At 37.3% G+C, this 24,921-nt stretch overlaps 1 protein-coding gene across 2 annotated transcripts in view; it reads left to right on the forward strand.

The window, feature by feature from the left end:
• The window catches only part of LOC149260620 (uncharacterized), a 368,482-nt gene that overhangs the window by 218,439 nt on the left and 125,122 nt on the right, over positions 1–24,921 (forward strand). For both annotated transcript variants that reach the window (XM_089420916.1, XM_089420919.1), the window contains exon 10: positions 2,622–2,722. In XM_089420916.1, the coding sequence (XP_089277042.1) occupies positions 2,622–2,722 (101 nt within the window). The remainder of the gene's footprint in view (positions 1–2,621; positions 2,723–24,921) is intronic.

The following is a 24,921-nucleotide window of genomic DNA, read 5'->3' on the forward strand; positions in this document are numbered from 1 at the left end:
ATTTAATTGTACATTTAAAAAAAATGTATTTCATTAATTTTATTTTTAATCAATTATTTTTTTCAACGAACTTTACTGTACTTCACATTTAATCATCTTAAAATATTAATTTCAAATTTTTGATATATAAATTTAACTTTATATATATATATATATATCTATTCATCGTAACCTTTCCTCAACCTTTAACATAACTCTTTTTTGCAGTAATTTATTTTCAAAACAAATAAATACAAACTAAATAAATAGAAAAAAACATCACAAAATGCACATTGTACAACAACACTTAACTGCGTGGAAATAAAAAAAATATTTTTGTCTTTGGACACAAGATTCCTACTTTATTGAAAACCACAAGTCCATGTCCCACTTTCCCGGTCAAGTTTGAAATACATATTTTATTCGATTCTTGTTAGAGTGTAGGGAATGGATAGTCCATATAATTTTGTATGGTGTGAAATGTTAGGAATTATAATAACGCTTATCATGAATAAAGAAACTTTTTAACACTACAACAATCAAGGAACTTTATCCCACCACTAAAGTGACAAATTAGACTTTACAAACTTACGCTGCATTTCGGTTAAATCTGTAAAGCAATGATCAGAATGAGAATTTAACTATCGTATAAAGTACAAAATTTTATGAATAGTAGAGAGGTACTCTCCCTGAAGTAGATGCAGGTACAAAGTGGAAGCTGACTGGTGGACTGTGATTAGAAATTAATAATGTAGTACATTGAGGTTAATTCTTGTCATGATTACACAATAAGAAGTTAAACATTTGAACCAATAATATCTGAGATAAATGAATTTAAATTTTATTTAAAAATAATAAATTTTATTTCATAATGTTAAACTTTTAGGTAACCTTTATTTTTTTTAGTCAAAAAGAACTAATAGCAAGCTAACAAAAAACTCAACAGAATATATCTGCCTATGGTATGTATAATAAACTTGCCTTGAGGATGTAACATTACCTTAGATTCTCTCTTGATTTGGCTTCTACATATTTGAAATAGCCCTTGGGGCTCTCTTTCATGCATAAGTGTTCTTCAGTTTGCTTGAAAAAGGCTTAATCTTGCTTAAGTAGAGCTCGATCTTCTTCCTTGGTCCACAATCTTCCTGACGATTACCTTGAGATAAAATACTTGGATTTGATCTTTGACTTGGTATTACCTTGCTTGATTTAGCTCTTGGGGGCTCTTCAACGTCTTTCTTGGAGATGCCTCTTTTGCTTGCTTGGAGAATTCAGCTTCCTTTCTTCCGTTGGAATGGTAACGACTAGGCTGGTTTGGAGCTCTTCGACCTTTCCCTTGGATAATTTTGAGTTGACACCTGGATGATTAGCACTTAGGGTCTTCAATTTGCACTATAAAACTTCAACATTCCAACAATTGCTCTCATATTCTTTCTTTACACCAGCCAATAGCCCAACGATGATGATGTCATGCCCATGTGTGGAATAAATGCTTGAAGATGTCACCTTGGCTTTAACGTTGAGCTGCTTTGCCTTGTACAGGTTACTTGCTTGCCATGTCTTCCTTGTCCACTTCATCACTTGACTTCAAATCTTGTTGCTTGCAATGTCACATGGAAGGCTCGTTTGCCCCAAACATGGGTTGACTGTTGTAATTACAGATCTGTGAGGGCATTTGGACTGCTTTATCTTGACAATTTATGGAAATGGAGCAAAATGAAGGCAACCAACAAATTTTATTGCACGATGGATAGAAAGAGGAATGCAATGACCAAGTTTTGTTACCCCCAGTAGCAGACTCTAGGGTAGCTTATGTTGTCTTATAAGGGATTTCATGTATAATGACACATAACAATATTGTCCAAGGGGTCAAACCGTCAACGAATGAATAGATGTTGAATGATAGAATGGCCAATGGTACAAATAGTGAAGGAATGAACAAAACATGTAGGTAAGCCTTGCAGTTTCTTTTTATTTGGTTCTGGCCAACTAAATTGGCTTGTTACAAACTTGTGCAAGCAAATGGCACAAATGATGGCAATTGATGCTTATTATTTTTTTGCTTTAGCTTTTAAAATTCTAATGATATATATATATATATATATATATATATATATATATATATATATATTTTTTTTTTTTTTTTTTAATTTTTTAATTTATTTTTCTGTCTGTGCTTTTGTAATTAGAAAATCAAGCTGGGATGATTGGCTGCTCTTTTTATTTTTTTCAGTTGTGGTTTGCCATTGGCTTGGACAAATTCTTTCCTAGTTTGCTAATATACAATCTAGTAATAGTTATAGCTATGTAAGATGATGCTAACAATGAAAATACTTTTAATCATCCATTGTGGCTCTCTCCGCTTTTCAGGTGATGGGATTTGTTAGATCCAATTTATATAAGAATTTTTTTTTTTTTTTTTTTTTTTTTTTTTTTTTTTCATTTTTGCCTGCAATAAACTTGATGTCTAAGGTTACATGAACCACCAAATAATCCTATTTTTAATGTGTTTTTTTCTTATGTTTGTCTTACATAATGCTGTACATTGTCTTTTGGTGTTATGTTCATCAATATGTTGTGCAGTTCTTTCACATAACTTTAGAGTTGAATTCTGAATGTTTACTTTATGATAATTTTCACAGAGAAGACAGCAGGATGGTGTTTCTCTTGCAAAACTTCGGAGGTGGTTGAAAGGAGTGAATATCTTTGAGAAGGCATATATCTTTGTACCTATATATTATCGGTAAGGTTCTTCGACTTATTATTTCGATGAGGCTTGTATTTTTTGGAGATTCTATTACACAACCTTATGGTTTTGTAAAGCATGTTCCTTTGAGGAATCGAGTGTTTGATTAATGCTTTAGATATTCTCGGCAACTTCTACTTTTTTTGTTACGATGGAGTAGGGAACTCGGCCATGTTCAACTTAGGATGTACCATATCGAGAAAAGGAATGCCATAGACTGGCCTGTTACTTGTTGGTGGAATTCATTGTTTTGCCATTTTTTTTTTAAATTAAGACCCTGCTTTATTACTTGAAACCTGCCATGGAGTCAATTTTGTGTTGTCTTTAAAGGGGTTTGCTTGCAACCTGTTGATTGGAATTGGCTTTAGTATTTGGTTTGTTTGAGAGAATGTGACCACAATGGCTGGTATTTAAGGACTTATGCTATTGGAAACTCAGAGTTTAAACGGTTGAAATTATGCTACTTGGAAATTCAAGTTAAATACTTTTACTCTTCTAAAATGCTATGGAATTTGGTTGTTATTGAATTGAGATAATAACAAACCTTTGATAATAGGAATTGTGCAGTTTTGATGATATGAACTTTATGCATTAGTGATGATTTGCTACCATATGAGCAAGATTAAAATGTGCACGTGCTTCATTGAAAAACTAATGACATTGCATTTGGCAACTAATAGCACTAGAATCTTCTATTTGATAATATGTTTTCTAGTATCTTTTGATCATTGTAGCTTGGGCAGGTGATTTTGCATTGGCCTAAGTGTCTAGGCATGAGTAACAAACATAATAATATATATTTATGAAAAGGTGTAAAAGTATGTCTTATCAAAGAGTGTCTCTTCATATGAAAGTGCACCCTATCTAGTGTTTATATGGGGCCCCGCATTTATAACATCATCATTCTATCATCTTATCATTCTATCAATATATATTCTTACAATACATTTGTGTACGATGTTGAGTTTTGTAACTATGGCCGGTCTTCATATTATATATTTTGGCCAGTTGATGTATTTATATTTGATTATTGTAAAGCATATTTGAAATGCAAAATTTTGAATTTGAAAATTTTGGCTCCAAGTTTGCAAGTCGGCCTCTATCCAAGTCAAGTCGGCCCAGGCAACGGACATACCCATTCGACCCATTAGATCACTATATAAAGACAGCTCGAGCTCATTCTCTCACCAACAATTAACATCCTCTCAAGAAGATAGTTTTTGGGCATCCTAATGAAGATTAAGGAAGATAAGAAGGATGAAAAGGAGGAGGAATTAGATCTCTCCCTCTCCTCTCTCTCTCAAGCTCATGCATATGGATAGTCTCTCTCTTTGCAATTTGCATATTTTTGGGCAGTTTTTGATGCAGGGGCAGAAATTTATAGGTAGTTGTTGGGGGTCGAAATTTTAGGATTCTGGTAGTTGCAAGAGGGTCGAAATTTTGGGTCAGATTAGGTAAAGCGAAGTTTTGGATTAGGTTGGGAGGCTTGACTTTAAGGGTTTGAGCAGGTGTGACCTAGCTAATGACTAGAAGGTCTAAGTGTGTCTCTTGTTGAACAGAAGAATTTCTCTACCGAAAAGGTTGTTGGGCTCTTCCCCTTAGTGGTTTTTTCTAGGGTAAATCTTGTCTTCTCTTTATGTTTTGTGATCTCTACTGTTCTACTATTCTTGTATGGTTGAATTTCTGAAGTATAATTGTTGAACATATATCGGAATAATTTAAAAGAAGATCAACATCAAAAGTAATTATTAGTTATTCAGAAATATTGTGTTAATCTCTATGGCACTTTGAAAATCAACATACAATGCATTTAAAATACAAAGATGGACTGTTTCCTTAATACATTGGGTATCAAAGACACGTTTTATGATCACCTGGTTAGAGCCACATTAGGCTACCGTTATATGCTCCAAGTCTTGAATCATCGACAAATATTTCAAAGAATTATGTGAAACTTGAGAATCATTATAGGAAATAAAAGGATTATTTACAAAATCGCTGAAGGATTTTAAAGCGCTAGAGTAAACACCTATAATAGAAGTTGGCATTGATATGAAAGAAACAAACAATGAAGAATGTTTTAACTAAAAATGGATGCACAAAGTATGGAATTTGAATTAGTGCGCATGTAGAAACTGCAAAGAAAATAGAGAGTTGAAGGAAAACCATAGGGTTATCGTTGAACCAAAATGAAGAAATTGTCCCCCTTTCAACTTTCGCAGAAAAACATCATGATATAGCTACAATATGAATTGCCACCAAAGAAAAGGAAAATATATTGGAAGGAGAATCTGATATAAAGGAGATAGTAGTGGAGAATCTGTTGAGTTTAGTATATCTTAAAATTGAAATGAATCATAAGGTTGTCTTGAAGAAACCTTTGAAGGGGACTAGTATGAGGAATTCATTTAATGAATGATCTTCAAGGAAATGTTGTGACATGAATTTCAAGTTTTACCTTGTTGAAACAAGTTAGTCAGTCATGGGACCATGAGGAATTCTTAAAGACAACTGTAAGTACTAAAGGTGTCCCTTCACCTTATTAAATAATCTTTGATATTGCTATGTGCGGCATAAAATTATGACAATGAGAAAAGACATTGACTTACAACAAGATATCCTTATGTGAAAATATGTGACTTGACTCGTAATTAAAGGATTATGTTATGTAAAAAATTAAAATATGTATAATTAAGATTTAATTAGGAAGAAGGGCATGATTAAGAGATCATGCCCCTTCACGAAAAGGCACCCAAGGCCATATTTAAGCCAAGGGCCCTCTTTGTAAAATTCATCATTTAGTTTTTCATACAATTAAAATATTCGCTTAATCTGGTATCAGAGCGATTTTGCTACGCGGTACACATTCTGCTGCTTAGCTCACAAGTCGACTACTTCTCCCATTGCTGTCTGTGCTCACTCCACCACTTCTTGCCACCTTGCGACTGCCATCATGTCTTGCGCCTTGTTTTCCAGGACTTCTCACCACTACCAAGCTTCTCCATGCTCAGCGCTGTATTGTTCCATCACACACTGCTTCGCCATTCCACTGTCTGTCACATCTGTTTTGCCCCTGCATCCAACTGTCTGTGTCTTTGTTGAATTGTTACACTCATCGAAGCCACTAGCTTTGCCACAACAACGTACCGTGTTCACTGTTCCACTGCCACAACCACTATCGGCCTGTAGCCGCAGACCTGTTCTGTCGTCCTATCCTCTCTCCCGATCGTTTCCACTGCCATTCGTCATAACTCCCCAAATCCATCATTTCGGTGTGCACCTACTGCGTTACACCCCGACAAATCACTCTTTCTAGGTCACATTGTCCTCATGTCACCATTATCCCTCTTGCTGCACATTCATAACATTTGGTATATTAAATTATTAATTATTAATTATTAATTATAATTATTATAACATTTAATTAAATATTAATTATATTTATTAATTATTACTTAATTAATAATATAATTTAATTAATTATCTATTAACTATAATTATTATATATTTATTTATTAATTAATAATTATTTATATATTAAAAAAAATTAGGTTCAAGCTATGAAGGCGAGTTAAGTTGGATGAATATACACCACCATACGCTTGATCAATGTCATCAATGATGATGAGCGACTTTACTAAAAAAATAATAGAACTTGAGAATAAGGTCACTGGAAATGTCGAGGATGTCAAGAAGCTCACACATACAACAGTGAGAATAGAGAATCAACTCCAACAAAATTATAACGAAGTTAAAAGGGAACATGCAACCCTTTCAAATACAGTTGATCAGAATCACACTGAAGCAATGATGGTGCTGAGCCTTATTTGTCAAAGGTTGAAGATTACAACTATTCAACTACACCAGAATAATGAAGCTTTTCAACATCCCAATTCTTCAAATACATCAAGCCCATGAGACTCACCTCGTATTCGTGAATCTCTACATACATCTTTCATTCCCAATCCACAAAATAGTAACACGAATTTCCAAAATATGCAGTTCTCGACCCAATTCCCCTTCTTCGCTTCATCGATTGCCACATATCAATGAAGAAAAAAACATGAGCTTTCCAAATTTGATGGTAATGAGAAACATAATGTTGCATGGTTCATTAAGGTAGAGGAGCATTTCAAGATTCTGGTATGACAATGATGATGAAAAAATCAAGCATGCATCCATGCAAATGGAAGGCAAAGCTTGTAATTGGTATATGTGGTGGAAGAAAATGACACATGCTACCGGTTGGAGGAAATTCAAAGATGCTTTCTTTAAAAGGTAACAAAGCGTGAAAGAAGAAGAGTTCTTCACGAAACTCACCAGGCTACAATAAAAAGGAGACGTGGATGAATATAGTAGAGAATGGGAAACTCTAGCTACATGAGTACCTAGATTATCAGAAACACCCCTTATTCATTTATACCTCATTTGACTTAAACCATATCTCCAGGATGAGCTTAATCTTCTTGAAATCACCTCTATAGAAGAAGCAAGATAGAAAGCAAAAGTCGTAGAAAAGAAGGGCAAAAGAATACAACTACCAAAAGATGAAAGAGAATATTCAAGACGAAGGTTTCCCCAAAATTCTAACATGGAGAACACAAAGTACATTCCACCACAACTATGCGAAGGAGGAAAAAATAATGTGGATGTGCAAAGAATAAAAGAGGGCAAGTGCAAATGTTGTGGCGAAAAACGAGATTCTAGACACAAATGTGTTATTGGAAAAGATGCCAAGAACTATATACATATGAAGCAACCAATAATTCAGATAGTGAAGAATTAGACATAGCAGAAGTTGAAGATTCTCCACAATTTTCCCTAGAATCAGACAACGAGAATATTCCGCAAGTATTATTATCAGCCATGATAGGAATATCCTAGCCCTAGATCCTGAAGTTAAAAGGACATATCAAAAAGAGCATTGTAATGGTTCTAGTAGATAATCAAAAGTTTTTGGACTGAAATATTGCAAAAAGGCTTAACATCTTCACATACCCAAAGCCTAATATGAAGGTAATGGTAGCAAATGGAAAGAAAAATTGAAAAAGTAGGGAAATGCCATAAGGTCAAATTGCAGATTTAGGACTACAATCTAGAATCTTTGTTTTACACTGTACCACTAAGAGGAGTGGATATGGCCCAAGGTATCCAATGGCTACAAACACTAGGCACTTACTCTTCCAACCATCAAAAACAATTTATAAAGTTTAGATGGGAGGGGCAAAAATATAAGTTATATGGTTTTCAACCTCCTCAAAATCAAATTGTATCATCCTACCAGATGATGAAGCTGATTCGAAAAGGAGCACCAACGTATATAGTGTAGTGTCATCAAATGGAAATGTTGGCTTTGAAATTGGTTAGCGAAGAACCATCTAAAGTTCAAGAATTGATTCAAAAACACAAAAAGGTGTTCCAAGATCTTCCAATGAAGATGCCTCTTGAAAGAGAAATCGAACACATAATCAAAGTCAAATCAGGGTCAAACCCTGTTAACATCAAGCCATATAGGTATCCACATCATCAAAAAACTAAAATTGTATGATTAGTCCAAGATATTTTAAAGTGTGGTATCATCGCAAAAAATAGAAGCCCTTATGCTACTCCAATGGTTCAAGTTTGAAAGAAGGATGGATTATTTAGACTATGCGTAGATTATCAAGGGTTGAACAAGATAACAATTAAGAGATCAGAGATAAGAGATTATCAGGCTATCGACTGCACTTGCATATGGAACACGGGACATGTCCTCTTCCTCTTCTTGTGTCTTGGGACATTGTTCAGCAGATAAATTTGCACATACATGAATAGGAACCTTCACCGGTTTACTATCCTGCATATTAAACCCCTGCAGTATTGTCTCAACTTACTTCCTCTGGTTAACTAGAGCTTCCTCTTTGCCCGATCTCATTTAATTTCCATGCCCAAAATATAGTTTGCAACACCAAGATCTTTCATGTCGAATTTGGAGGACAATTGGGTCTTCAAATCCTGGATAATTTCTTTGTCATTTCCAACTAGCAACATATCATCCACATACAAGACCAGATAAATAACACGATCACCAATTAATTTAAAATACACACAATGATCTGCTTTGCTTCTGGTGAAGCCAGGTCCCCATATAAATGTATCAAATTTCTGATACCACATCCTTGGTGACTGTTTTAACCGATACAAAGACTTTTTTAACTTGCATACCAGTTCTTTCTTACCCTTCACCACAAAGTCTTTAGGTTGCTTCATGTAGATCTTTTTTTCCAGATCCTTGTGAGGAAATGTTGTCTTCACATCCATCTGTTCTATCTCAAAATCAAAAGCAACAACAACAGATAAAAGTAATCTAATAGAAGCTACCTTGGCAACATGAGAAAAAATATCACCAAAATCAATTCCCCGCACCTGGGAATAACCTTTTGCTACCAGTTGAGCTTTGTATTTCTCCATCTTTACTTTTGCATTCATCTTCTTCTTGAACACCCATTTGATGCCAATGGGTTTCTTTCTAGCCGACAACTCCACCAGATTGCAAGCCTCATTTTTGTGCAAAGATGCCATTTCATCAACCATGGCCTCTTTCTAGAGTTTTACATCCTTTGAATCTACTGCTTCCTTCACAGTTCTGGGATCATCATCAGTAATAGATAAAGCAAAATTTGAACAAAAAGCAGATGGACTATAATGTTCTGGCTGCCTTCTTTCTCGAACTGATCTTCTGACAGCCGGAGTTTGTGGCTCTTCATCTTCTGATTCCTCTTCTGCTGTAGAGTCTGATTCTTCCTCCTTTAGCTCAAACTCTATCTTCTCAAGTTCCTTTGGTAGGACTTCATGTTTAATAACATCTTTCACCTCTCTAAACACCACATCTCGGCTGTACACAACCTTCCTTGTTTCTGAGTTCCAAAGCTTATAACGTTTTAAACCATCCTTATATCCAATAAAGATGCACTTTTCAGATTTACTATCCAACTTTGTTCTTTTCTCCTTTGGAACATGTACATATGCATCACATTCAAATACCCTCAGATGTGAAAGAGAAGGTTTCTTACTAGTCCATACCTCTTGTGGAGTCTTATCCTCCAATGCTGGTAAAGGTGATCTGTTGACCAGGTAACATGCAGTCTCCACTGCCTCTCTCCAGAATTCTTGTCTTAACCCGGCACCACTGATCATACTTCTTACCCTTTCCATCAACTTCTTGTTCCTTCTTTCTGCAACTCCATTTTGCTCAAGTGTGTATGGAGTAGTCTTCTGCTGTGCTATACCACACTTCTTACAAAACTCTTCAAATTCCTTCTTGCAAAACTCTCCACTGTTATCTGTCCTCAACACCTTTATCTTCTTCTCTGTCTGGTTTTCCACGAGAGCCTTAAATTCTTTAAACCTGTCAAAGACTTCAGATTTCTTCCTGAGGAAATATATCTATGTATTCCTTGAGAAGTCATCTATAAATGATACATAGTACACAGAATTTCCCAGTGATGGAACCAACATAGGTCCAAACACATCACTGTGCACAAGCTCTAATATCTGTTTTGCCCTCTTACCACCAGAGGGGAAACTCACTCGATTTTGCTTCCCATATACACAATTTTCACAGAAATCAAAATCCAGAGAGCTATTAGACATACCTTCTATCATACATTTACCATGAAGCATTCGAAGGCCCTTCTCTCCAATATGTCCAAGCCTTTGATGCCATAGCATGGTCTTTTCTCCAGAGACCACTAGATTTTCTGCTCCACTTTCAGGAACCACAGAATTGTTGCACCCATCAATAATAGTGCTACCTTGAAGCTTTTATAGAGTTCCAATTCGAACTCCCCGCATCAATACCAATGCTCCCCAAACCATTTTGCAGGTATCTTTCTCGAACATTGTTTTTACACCTGCATCATCTAGCTTTTTACAGAAATCAGATTTCTAGCCAATGCAGGAATATGCAGAACACCTAAAAGTGTTTTAATCCTTCCACCTTGCAACTTCAACTTGACTATTACGTGATCGACAATTCTAGCCTTCCTTACATCCCCTAAGAAGACATCCCCACGATCATATTTCTCATAATTGCAGAAGCACTCCTTGTGGGGAGTGAAGTGAAAGGATGTGTTGACACCTAATCATCAAGATTGGGTGAATAACTGAAATTGATGTAAATAAATAATATAGAATATGAATAGTCACTGAGAGATGAAATGAACAGTCTCTCCCTCATGTATATCAACCTAAATGAAATCAACCTGAGTCAATCAACCATGCCTCATGATCTACATGTGTACTTGAAGAAGAAGCCAAGTACACATCCCCACTTTCATTTGAGGTGGTTTTCGCCTCTATAGAAGGAGCATCATCAGATTCCTTTCCTTTCTCAGGAGCTTTAGATTTACAGTTCCTTTTGAAGTGCCCTTCCTTTCTGCATTTCCAGCACACCTTTACAGATTTTCCTAGAAATTTAGATCTCCCAATCGAGGACTTATTTTTGTTTTTGTTTTGGAACTTTCCTTGTATAGACAAGGCATCACCATTCTAGCCCTCCATATTTTTCCGTCTCATCTCCTCCGATAGCAAGGATGAGACTATTTCATCAAACTGCAAGGCAGTTGCATTGCTACCTATTGCAACAACCATACTATCCCACGAATCTGGTAGAGAACACAACAAACTAATGCACTTATCTTCATGTTATAATCACTGGCTTACCACAGTATTAAATGTGTTGAGATGCTCTGTCATTGAGTCTCCATCTTTCATTCTTAGGTTATACAACTTTTTCTGTAGGAACAGTTTATTCACCAGAGATGTACAAAGCCCCAACTTGTCCCACAAAGCCTTCGCCAAAGCTTCCCCTGATACATTCAGCAATACTTAATCTGAGACACACAATCGTATTGTGCTCTTTGCCTTTCGATCCAATTTCGCCCAGTGTTCAGCTGACATTGCACTTGGTTTAGTTCCTGGATCTACCGCGATCCACTGATTTTTATCCACCAGCAGATCCTCCATCTTGAGTTTCGAAAACTCAAAACTATGACCATTATATTTCTTGATCTCTATCTTTCCACTACTTGCCATCTTCTTTCACCACAAAAATCGATCTCGGAGATCTCCCACTGAACAGGGTCTACCATAGGCCTGAGCAAAACCTTTCAGCGACGAAGGCATCCCCTTGAAGCCAAAACAACTTAGATACCAAATGTAGGATTTAACCCTGTACAAAAATTACCTGCATACAAATTCTAAAAACGGAAAATAAAGAATGGCAAGAGCATGAAACATAAAACAGATATACATAGAGGTTTTACCCTGGATCCCAAAACCGGGACTACCAAATTGATTTTTCGTTATGTTTCTTTCAATGTTACAATACATATATACATGTCGAAGCATCCATAAAAACCCAATCCATTAACCCTGGATTATAACATAACCATAGTTCCCTTGACTTGATCTACAAAATACCATGGACAAAAAATCATCATGCCTTAAACCATGTGCAAAATCCATGCACAAAACCATAGGTAGGTCCGACCATCTAATATAGGGTCCAATTTTTTTTCCCGGGGCAGCGTGTAGGGGGCCTACCACCCCCTTGCATATGCCCCGACAGGGGGGTAGCCACCCCCCGATAGGGGGGGTCGCCACCCCCTCTGTGATTCTCCAGTAGTGTTCGGCGCAACGTACAATGAGAGCTACTGGCCCCCCTTTGACCCTCCCGCTCGTGGGGTAGTCGTGGAAAGAATATAACACAACCCAACATCCCAGGCATCTTGAAGCCTCGTAAGGAAGGGGTTTATACGCTCCCTTTTATACATCCTCATGCATCTCAACTTCTCCTCCAAGTTCATCTTCCGCTGCTTAGAAGATCTTTCGTATAGCGTAGCTAAGGCTTCCCACATTTGTCGCCCTGTATCCTTGTCGACTATATGGGATACTACATGATCTCGAACCCCTCAAGAATGATCCTCTTAGTCTTCACCATCTCAACCTTGTACTTCTTGAGTGGATCTGCATCGGCAAGTACAACTACCACACTATTGACATAAGTTTTGAGATCATGTTCATCTAGAAGGTAGGAGATCCTAGCTTTACAACTCACATAGTTGGAGGCTCTGTCCAACCGATCTTGATCTCTCAACCTAACTAATGCCATTTCTTATGAAAAAGTCAAACTGCTCCCTCTTCTTCTCTGCGTAGCTGCTACCCAGCTATTCGCACTCCCTTCTGGAGTGAGAAATCTCTCACACAACTACTGCTGCTCTGCTAGAAAAATTCAGACCTCTTGGCTGGAAGTCCTTTCAGGAAGAAATTCCCTCATTATGTGCTATTCTCTCCTTCTAACGCTATTTTGCCAGTAATTGCTGCAAAAATATCTTTGTCCAGTTGAAGATCTACTTTGCAAGGAAAAATACTTTGCTCTCTTCTGCCTCTGGAAAGCTTCGATCTGGAGATCAAATTTCTTCGTCGACTCACTCAGAGAAATCGATTTCTCCTCAAAACTTCAATCTACTTGGCCCAAGGACTGTGTTGCCTCTGGGGTTTCGAATTGTCGCCTTTGCAGTAATTTTGAATTCCCTCTTCCTTGTGCAACTGAGCTCTTCTGTTCACGATTTGTCCTCTGATACCATGTGAAAAATTCGTTACTCGATTCCTACTGCAACAAACTGACAATATTTCACCTGCTTGTTAAATTACTTAAACAAGTTACTTGCAATATTCTATGGCAAATATTGAAATACATACACTGCAACCTACACAAAATAAAATACTGCGGAAACTAAATACTGCACTGGAGAGAAATAAATACACACATCAACATAGTTGTTTTTGGACAATGTTCCCGGAAAAATCCAATGTGGGAAAATCGGTGCAACAACTGAGAGTTTTAATTATTATGCAGTAGTAAATATGAGTACAAATCTCTAGATGCCCAAATTGGCTATCCGATACAAAGAAATGTTGGCAAAGAGTTAGTGAGAAAACTCTCACACTGATTTTGGAGATCTGACACTGATTAGGCCTAGCCGGCCGACCCCACGCTGCCTCTGCGCAACTTCTATGTCAATCCTATGCAAATATGCATCACACTTGCTGGGCTTTGTGTCACCTCCTCTGTTGATCTCCTTCTTTCTGGAAATTCGACCTTTTGGCCCTCCGATCTCACACCCCGACTTCTGGCACTAGATCTCGACTTTCCCCAGCAGATTCGAAGCTGCCTCTAGAGACTACTGTGCTGCTCTGCGTCAGCCTCACTGTGGCTCACTTGCCTTTCTGCAAATGCACTTACCGGATATGGAAGTCTTCCTCTTGCTTCACTGTCTCTGCTCCTCTCTCACTACTTTAATCTCACTGACTCTCTCTGGCAACTGACTGCTGCTACTCAGGAAATCGATCTGCTCATGAAATCGAACTGCTCAAGTGATTTCTCTAAGCCCCATCGACTTCTTCTTATAATCATCTGTTGAGACTTCAACGACCAAGATTAGATCTTAATCGATGGCTAGGATTAACTTGAAGTTGATCCTCGTCTTCTTCTTGAAGATTCACACGTGATTTAATTAATACCCTTTAATTAATCAAATTTCCTAAGTTTAGACTTGGGAAACAATTTTAAAAAGTTAATTATTTTAATTAAACCATCTCTAGGTGGAATTTTCCCAAACAATTTCTGGTTATTGATGCATGCATGTGTCTTTGCCTCTCTGCAAAATCTCGAGGCAAGAGCACATTCGATGTTACATAAAGTAACACATGGAGCCAAATATTTTTCAAAATTGGACTTGAGATCCGGATACTACCAAATCAAAATAAGGTTAGGGGTGTTAGAAAATCGAAAAGGTAGAAATATTTTCTTATGTTGACAATTGCTTGTGATGTTCTTGTATTTTTACTAACTCTCTTTATGTTCTTCTTTTATGTTCTTCTCATTAAGCAATCATAAAATAAAAAACATGAAGATCAATGACACCGAATATAGGCACTCAGCCAGGGCTAAAACCCCTATGAAGAGGAAAATCCAGTCAAACTCATCCACTAGTAGATTCAAATCAAACTTGAGACAATCCAAGACCTTAGACTAGACCAAAAGACCTTCCTCCTCCACCAAGTCAGCCTTTCAAGATGATTAACCGAATACCAAAAGTCAACTTTAGTCAAACTGCTTCAACCTAGCTTCAACTCAGAATTTCAGTCTCCAACTTTAGAATTTCGGCCCTACTACAGTCCTATAACTTCGGCCCTCCTGCAACTTTAGTTTCTTTGCACATGTGAGATGAAAACAAGGTAAATTAGGTCTTCCTTCTTTGCTAGGGTTCCTCCTTATTAGGGTTTCTCCTCCTTTTCTTGTCTTTTTCGCACCTTTTTCTCTTCTTCGAGTTGCAAATCGAACTTGATTTTTATATGTTCCAAATGAGGTCGAATTCCTGCCTATAAATAGTGATTTCTGGCTTCCCCTTGAGGTCGACTTGTCCTTACTAAGGCTGACTTGTCTTCTTTGAGGCTGACTTGATGGAAGAGGTTTATTTGACTCAATTTACATCAAAATAATTTTCCTTCTTGATATACAAGCCCGAGAAGGGTCTAGTAAATGATGACGAGGACTAAGACTCATGACATAAACCCTCAAAGTCTGCGGTGGAGGCTTTGACCTAGAAATAAAATAAATAATAATAAGAGCATGAAACTCATGCTAATAAATAATTTTCTTTTATAAATAATTTTTCCTTTTCTTTCTTTTGACAAATATATTACATCATGACTCAAATAGAATTATGAAGACCGACACTAGTTACATTCTTCAACACTCCCTCTTAACTACGATGGTATTCATAATTATACATACATAGGTACAAGGATGTACACAAAATGATATGTTTTATGAAGAGTTATAGCATACACAATGCTAGGGACTAGATACTTGACTAGAGTATTTGTTCGGTTTGAAAGAAGGTGTGTTTCAAGCTTCAACCACTATAGGTACCATCAGGTTTCAACTGTAACACCATCCTAGGGATCCGTTGAGAAATCTAGGACATCAATAAATATGTGATCTTCTCTTTCTTATGTTATTATTGTGTTCTTTTCATCAAGACAATTACCAATGCATGAACAATAAAGAGACAAGAGACATAGTATATAGGCTGTCAGCCAGGGCCAAAACCTCTCACTCTTTGAGAGGAAAACCCAAACAAATTCTTCTTATAGAAACTTCAATTGACGAATACCAAGACCATGACAAAGACCCTTGACACTAGAGCCCTTCCAAGACCAAGTCACAAGCCTCCTTTTCACCCTTAGGTCAACGCTACTCTTCTTCTTCCTCTTCTCGACTTCCTTTAGAATTTTGGCCTCTTCTTGTAGGTATGCAACTTTTTGCTTGACAACAAAAACCCTAGATGTTAAAATTGGCAACTAGGGCCATACTCCATGTGGGTCATCTTATTTATGGCGGGTGATATTTTTCTTGGATCCCTCTCATCGAGAGGTGTGGGATTGATCTAAAGATCATCGGATTCCGATAAGTATTCATGGAGTTATGAATTTATTTGTGTTATAAGACAATTTGTCAAGGTCAACCAACAACCAAATAACCCACACATGTGCTCAACGTTTTAGTATAAAAGGAAATGACTTGAGAGTCATTTCACACTCACTTCACTCTTGATTTCTCTCCACTTGTTTTGGGTTTTAGTGGAAAAGAAATCTAAGAGAGGAAGCCCTAAAATGAAGAAGGAAAATGAGCCCTAGTATGAAGCCCTAGACGCAGTCTCTACAAGCCCTAACGCAGTCCTAAGGAGGATGCCCTAACGCAGTCCTAAGAAGGATGATCTAGCAACAATTCAAGGGAAGAGACCCTACTCCTATACGCTGCCTAAAGGAGCCTAGCCGCAGTCCTAGGATGGAGGAAAGAAGGCTGCCCTAGCCGCAGCAAAGATGACAGGCCAGCGAAGCTATGGAAGGGATCTACGCAGCTATGGAGGAGGTCTTAGCAGCCCTAGCCGCAGTCCTAGCAAGCCCTAGCCCATGACAGCTCTACGCATCCATTTGTGGAGGAAGAGAGCTCGTTGAAGGAGGATAATTCCCTGTGGTAGCTGCAGCAAGAAGAGGTAGGGACAACGTGTAAAAGGAGGACTGTTTTGGGTCTATTTCAGGGGTTCGAAGTGCTGGAGAAGGGGCCGAGTTCCCTTGTAGTCATGCCGCAGCCATAAGGATTGATTTAGGGACGTTTGGGAGGAGTGCAGACTCTTGGAAGGGCTGCCGCAGTTAAGAGGAAGCTTGATGTAACAAGCTGCAACAAAAGGAGGTAGGCCGAAGTTGTAGGTGAGGGCTAGACTGCCCAGAAATTGCAGCGTAGGGTCTCCTCCCCTCTTAGAAGGGCAGCCGTAGTAAAGGAGGTCACTTCTGGGCAGATTGAAGGGTTGTTAGGGACTATGTTTGAGTACCCTAACCAGTCTAAGATTGCAGTAGTCAAAGGACCCTAGAACAGTGAGCTGAAGCTTGATTGTTGGACAACAAGCAATCATAGGAGCAACATTCACTAAGCAAGGTGAGAATGCATGATAGTGAAACAAGATGCATGGGCAACATGATAACAGTGATGGCATGCTACAACAATACAATGGGACAACAGTATGCCACATGGGACAACAATGGCTAGCATGGTGCAGCTATGGCACATATGGTGCAGCTATGGCACATGGGACAGCTGTGGTAGCATGGTGCAGCAATGGCACATGGGACAGCTGTGGCAGCATGGTGCAACAATGGCATGTGGGACAATAGTGGCAACATAAGGTGCAACAATATGATGTGTGCAACATGGTTACAAGGTGCAACACAATGATAGGTGAAGGAGTCACCTTGGAGAATCAGTTGAAGCAGCGTGTCTTCAACTGAGTCCAGCTATCTCATGTATCATCTTCTTAGAGATGATCTATGCTCTTATTTAGACAAGTCAAAGTGTTGACTTCTGTTGTAAATGTACTATCTCTCTCTCTCTCTGCTGAACTATTGAAGAACATATAAGAAGAATTGATCAAGGGTTTCCCCACATTGGGGTTTGTCCCAGGCTAGCGCCACATCTTGTGTCCTTTTGTCTTGGTTTGTCTTTTGCGATCTATGTTTATGTTCTATCTGCAATTTACTTTAATGCTGATGTGATTGCTAATCTGGAAAAGCTATTGAGCTAACTGTGAAAATTGAAATAAATTGCTCTAAGCATAGAACATACCTAAACTTAACACTAGATCAACTTTTTATCCTTGAATAGTCTCCTTTTAGAGGGATACTCTTTTCGCTTCTACTCGACATCCCTTCAACAAAGTCTTCACCCAATCTAGATCACCCTTATATGACTGCAATCTTCGACCTCCCTTTGCAAACTTCAGATCTGCAATCTTCACATGTGTGAGGGTAGACTAGCCCAAAAACAGTCCCACAATGATGTCACTATCTTCGCTATCCCTTCCTCTTCCTTCGCTGATGTTAAGGCTCCTTCTAAGATGATTTTTGCACTTGGTTATTTCAAACTTGCTTGACCAAATTGTTCTCTTCCAAATGAGGCCGAGCACTACTATATATAGTGGTTTGTCCATGATTATTAGGCCGACATGATCATTGGAATAGGTCGACATCATCTTTCTAGTATTATCCCTTTCATTGTAGGTTGACTTGAGTGAGGACTAGTGACAAGGCCTTGGAGGGTGAATTACAAAAACAAAATTGACTTTTACAATGTGTAACATGCCTTCAATACATGACAATGACTCTTTAGATTTTTATGACTAGATGACAAAATCCCTAAGGGCTCACAATGGGAGCCTTAACTAAAAATACAATCTCTTTCTCATGAAACCGATGAGGCAAGCATTACAATAATTTTTATTTTTCTTCTTTACATCTTTTACATAAAATCACAATTACATGTCATTATGAAGACCGAGCCTTGTTACACTTTGCAGCAGGATCTAGGTGCGTATCCAAGGTCAGAGCTCCAAGACCAACGCCAAACTCCCTACTTCGAGATCTAAACATCATCACATAGGCCGACCAATTGTCCTCCCAAGCATCTTGTTGCTCCAAGATGCTTCATCTCTCCCTATAAACTAAATCAGATATATCCACTAGTCGAAGCATGCTTCCAAATGTTCAACCTTCTTATGGAGACATCATGGATAATCACAACTGCAATTAGTAATAAACTTTTAGTATATATATAAGTTAACTCAAACCTTCGAGGTTCTCAAATATACAAATGCTGCTTAGGTCATCATCATATTATCCAAATGCATCTCATTGCAAACTTTCTTCTTTAATTTGTTTAGTAGCACTAAACTTAGCCTCAACATTTGTCAACACAACCAAGCCTTTGTTTGCAATTTCATGAGTCAAGAGCATCCATTAGTAGTACTTTCATTCATTCTTTTATACTTTCTTTAAGGTATTCACTATGGCTGTCATAATATGCCCTCCCTCTTAACCGGGGAGATGTGCACTCCCTCTCAACTTAGGGAGATCAATCAAGTTCATTCTTTCATGTTCTTTATCATAAGAGAAACTTCAACGTTTCAAAGCTTCATTTCTTTAGGGACATCATTCTTTCTTATGGCGACAAGGTCATATATTCATCTTTTATGTCATCATCATTCTTATAGCTTCCTTTATCCATCATGCCCATCATTATTACCAAGTTATCATCAATTATGAACACCTTCAACATCTTGAAGATTATGTACCTACAAATCTTCAACAAGTAGAACCAAATACAAATACATAGAAGCATTAAGTCAGTTATGTCAAAATCATGTCATTACAATTGAATCATCAAAATAATCAGCTTTAGTCATCAAATACCTAAACCTAGTTAGGTTCATAACAAGGGTTACATCTTTTATATTATGGACTTCAACAACTTTGCTAGAGATTTTTTACAAACCCTAGACTCTATGATCGATACTTAAATCCTTATATATCAACAACTCAATCCAATCATAGCACTATACATCTAGGGTTTCAATCCAATCATAACACTATACATCTAGGGTTTCAATATTATGTCCTAAAATTTCATGACAAATTCTACTAGGGTTTTGTTACAAAGCCTAGATTTCATTAATAAAACTAAATCATCAACAATCAAGTTAGCATACTAGCATTTCATATCTAGGATTTTATTAATATTACCTTCTATTAATCTCTTATTAAGATTTTATTGTAAACCCTCGATGCAAACATCAAACTCCAAAATTAGATATACAACAATTTTGACTAGGCTAGGGTTTCAATTATGCGCAAGCTCATACACCTAGGGTTTCGTTCCTAGGAATTTGATCAGAGTTGTAGGGGAGCGTTCCCCCCCCCCTTCGAACCCGCTCCCAATCCGCGCTCTGGGTAGGAGTGGCTCGGGAGCAGGTCGGGAGCGTGCTCCTGATAAAAAAATTTGTGCTCCCTGCCAAAATCGGGAGTGATCGCTCCCGAGTGTTAAAATTTCGCTCTCGGAGCGATTCGAGCGACGCTGGGAGCGTTCCGCGAGGAAAAAAAATCGCGGACGCGAAAAAAATTTAATTTTTAAAAAAATTATGTTTTAAAATTACATTGGGGCAAAAATAAATTCATTATCACTTGAATGAGTTGAGTTTAGCTGGAGAGCAAGAGCAAAGGAGCAAGGAGAAGCGAGGAGCAAGCGCTGAGGAGCAAGGAGCAAGCCTGCAAAGAGGTTAGTAACTTAGTAATTTAGTATTTTAAACCTTAGTTAGGTAGTAATTTAGTTTAGTTTAGTTAGTTTAATTTAGTTTAGTTTAGTTTATTAACTTTATTTAGTAAAAAAATCACGAATCTAAATTAAATTAATTAATCTAAATAAATTAAATTAATTTTCTCATTCATATTCCCATTCCCATTCCCATTAAATTTTGCAGATTCAGAAGCCTACAAATATCAAACATCATGGACTTGGCTATATTTCTTGGCATTTTCCTCTTCTTGGTCCCTTTTATGGTTATTATGGTGCTGGAGAGTAGGAAACGGAGGGGCCAAAATGAAGAGGGGGATGAAGAAGCTGGAGAAAGTGGATTTGATGAAAACTCGGTGAGGAGGAGCTGGAGGAGGGTGAACATGACTCTCAAAAAACTAAACAAGACCAAACCCCATTGTGGAAATATGTTAATAGGCCTGAAGCAGGGAGAGGGGGTGGAACCACTAAATTTCATTGCCCCCATTGCAACAATAATTATACAGGTTCATACACCCGTGCCAGAAAACACCTTTGCGGGAAAAGGCCATGGGATGGAGATAAACAAATAGGAATCAAAACTTGTCCAACGGTGTCAACAACGGATAGAGCCAAATACATAAGGGAAGAGGAGGAAGCCCAATACAGATCTAAAAAATCAAGGGGTTTCTTTGAACCAAGCTCACAATCACAAGCACAAAGAACTCCTTCAGCATCCTCCCAAGGCAGTGGATATGGAGGCACAGGGTCATCAGCTTTAAGGCGTAGAACCATATCAGATTTCCTTTATGAGGGGTGAAGGAATGATGTGGATTCAAAGGTTTACAGGTTTCTCTATGCATGTGGGATACCATTCAATGTTCTTCGCTCACCTTATTGGCACGAAATGGTTTCTACCATAAATGATGCCCCTAAAGGATACAAGAGCCCTGGGTATGACAAGGCAAGAACTGTTGGACTTGATCATGAAAAAGCAAAAATATCACATTCTTTGAATAGAATGACAAGTTCTTGGACTGACCATGGGGTGTCCATTGTATTTGATGGATGGACAAATGTAAAAGACAAGCCATTGATAAGTGTTCTTGCTGTGTCTGGTAGTGGTGCCATCTTTCTAACTGCACATGATTACTCAGACAAGTTCAGGACCGCCATCAACATTGCAGAAGGCTATTTGATTATTGGAAGAGGTTTGTTATAAACCTTAATTCATCCAACCCTTAAAATCTTGGTTTCATTATAACCTACATGTCATCGACAAACCCTAAAAAGGCTAGGGTTTCTTTATTACCAAAACCCTAAAGATTAAAAGAGTAGGATTTTATCATGAGATATAAATTTTAAAAAAACCCTAAGTAGACTAGGGTTTCATCATTCGCATATCCTAAGCATCGAAAGGCTCATATTTTATAGAGAATTCTAAACTTTTACCAAAAAGAACAAACATCAAGGGACAATATGATAAGGGTAGATTCAATCTAGATTAATCATCCTAATAATATAGGATATTAATGATCTTATAGCAAACCCTATACATGGAGGAGCTAGTAATATAGAGAAAAATTTTAAATGAAGAATGATCATACTCTTTTTGCTTGAAGAAGATTTGCAACATAACTTGTAGTTTAAAACATACCTTGACTGGTTCTTTAACAAACTTAGTAGAGTCTCTTTAGCAACAAGCTTACTTTCATGATACAAGTCTTTCTTTGAAGTTTCCTCCATAATCCTTGCATATTCCTGCAAGCTTTCTTGCCAAGGAACATACAAAGAAAGTATTATAAGTATGCAACACAAACAAATCTAGATGTATGGAGGAAAACAAATATGAAAGAGGAAACAAAGAATAGGATACTTATCTTTAGTAAAATGATGGAGGGATACCTACAACTTATCAAAACAATTCATGAATTTCTAACAAAACATATTAGGTCTAGAAATCAAAACATAAAAGAAAACTTTACAAAACTTAAAACAATAATCTAGAAGGATATGCAAAGGATAATATCCCTGAAAGACTTAAGAAAATAAGTCTTTGACTTTGGATTCTTTAGTTTTGTTCTTCTTAGGTGGAGCTTCATCAACAATTGTTGCATGTTCCCTTTCTCTTTTTTTGGATTTTCAGGACATTGGTTCTTGTAGTGTCCTATCTTATGACAATTAAAACATTCAATCTTGGAAAGGTCAACCTTCTTCCTTGGTCCTTTAAACCAATGTGGAAAAAGTCAAAGTTGGGATTAAATCGGCAAGGGTCTAGAAGTTGAAAAAGTCGTTAAAGTCGGGAGTTTTTGGAAAAGGTCGGCAAAAAGTCGGCAAAATTAAAAAAATACAAAAATATTAATTTTTAAAAAAATCCCAATTTTTTCAATAAAATCCCAACTTTTAAAGAAACTACCTCATTCACGATTTTTTGGAAAAAGTCCCGATTTAATCCCGACTTTTTCGATTTAATCCCGACTTTTTCAACTGGGAAAAAATCGGCAAAAAATCGACCGATTTAATCGGCTAGCCAAAAAAATCGCATTTTGGGGATTTAATCCCGATTTTTTCTCGATTTTTTCCACAATGCTTTAAACTTCTTATATCCTCCCTTTTTCTTGTGGCGAGCAGAGTTTGCATTTAATATATTCTTCTCTTCATCTTCCTTTTTATGACTAACTAAAGAGATGCGAGCTTCTTCTGGGCTGCATGCATTCCACATTTCTTGAAAGGGTGGTGCTTCTTTCCAACCACTAATACTTGCTGCAAAAGAGCTCCATGATTTTGGTAGACCTAGAAGAGCTGCAATAACAATTTCTTTATCCTGTATGACTTCATCAATGGCTTGGAGCTCATCTCTTATTCGGGAGATCCTTACAAAATAAGAAGACACAATGTCATCTCTTGTCATCTTCATTGTTCGTAACTCATTCTTGTGACTAGCTACTTGTCCAATGTTTTTGATGGTGAACAATTTGGAAAGAGCCCATACATTCCTTTTGTAGTGTCTATATTGGATGTGTAGGGATTTAGGCTATCCTTCACTGCATCTACAATTAGATTCATTGCCAAGATGTCAGTTTCCTTTTACTTTTCGTTTCTTGCAGGATCTGTTGGTTCCTTAACTTTTCGTAGTACAAAATCAAATACTTTGTGCTTTGAAAGGATAAGATCTATCGTCTTCTTCCAAGCTCTATAGTTGGTGGCTCCTTCTAGCTTGTTTTCTGACTTCATTGAAGATACCGTAGATTTTTACAATGTCTCCTTTATTAGATAATATGCTTGTCTCTTCTTATATGGTCCTTCTCCTTATGAATCTCCTTGAAACCTTTTTCTTGACTTTTTCTTTAATAGATCTTCAAGTTGGCTTTTTCCTTCTCTTCCTTTACCTTAGCTTTGATTCCATGTTAGAAAATAAGAAAGGAAAAAATATTTTCTTATGTTGACAATTACTTGTGATATTCTTGTATTTTTATTAACTTTTTTTATTAACTTTCTTTATGTTCTTTTATGTTCTTCTTATCAAGCAATCATAAAATAAAAAACATGAAGATCAATGACAGCCAATATAAGCACTCAGCCAGGGCTAAAACCCCTATGAAGGGGAAAACCCAGTCAAACTCTTCCACTAGTAGATTCCACCAAGTCAGCCTTTCAAGATGATCAACCAAATATGAAAAGTCAACTTTAGTCAAACTGCTTCAACCTAGCTTTAATTGAGAATTTCGGTCCTCCAAATTTAGAATTTCTCCCCCCTACTATAGTCTTGCAACTTCGGCCCTCTTGTAGCGTTAATTTCTTCTCACGTGTGAGACAAAAATAAGGTAAATTAGGTCTTCCTTCTTTGCTAGGGTTCCTCCTTATTAGGGTTTCTCCTCCTCTTGTTTTTTTCACACCTTTTTCTCTTCTTCGAGTTGCAAATCAAACTTACTTTTTATATATTCCATATGAGGTCGAATTGTTGCCTATATATAGTGATTTCTGGCTCCCCTTGAGGCCGACTTGTCCTTAATGAAGCCGAGTTGTCTTCTTTGAGGCCAACTTGACGGAGGAGATTTATTTGACTCAATTTACATCAAAATAATTTTCTTTCTTGATATACACAGCCCGAGAAGGGTCTAGTAAATGATGACAAGGACTAGGACTCATGACATAAACCCTCAAAGCCTGCAGTGGAGGCTTTGACCTAGAAATAAAATAATAAGAGCATGAAACCCATGCTAATAAATAATTTTCTTTTATAAATAAATTTTCTTTCTCTTTCTTTCGACAAATATATTACATCATGACTCAAATACAATTATGAAGATCGACACTAGTTACATTTTTCAACAAGGGGAGATAGCGAACACTGCATTTCGAACACATGAAGGTCATTATGAAGTTAAGGTAATTCCTTTTGGGTTAACTAATGCTCTAGCTACCTTCCAAGGTACCATCAACGAGGTATTCCATCTATCTCTAAGGAAGTTTGTGTTAGTATTCTTTG

This window comes from Pinus tabuliformis, chromosome 6 (assembly GCF_031772625.1).
Source record: "Pinus tabuliformis cultivar Carrire ecotype Pingquan chromosome 6, CPIR1, whole genome shotgun sequence".
NCBI classification, from domain to species: domain Eukaryota; kingdom Viridiplantae; phylum Streptophyta; class Pinopsida; order Pinales; family Pinaceae; genus Pinus; species Pinus tabuliformis.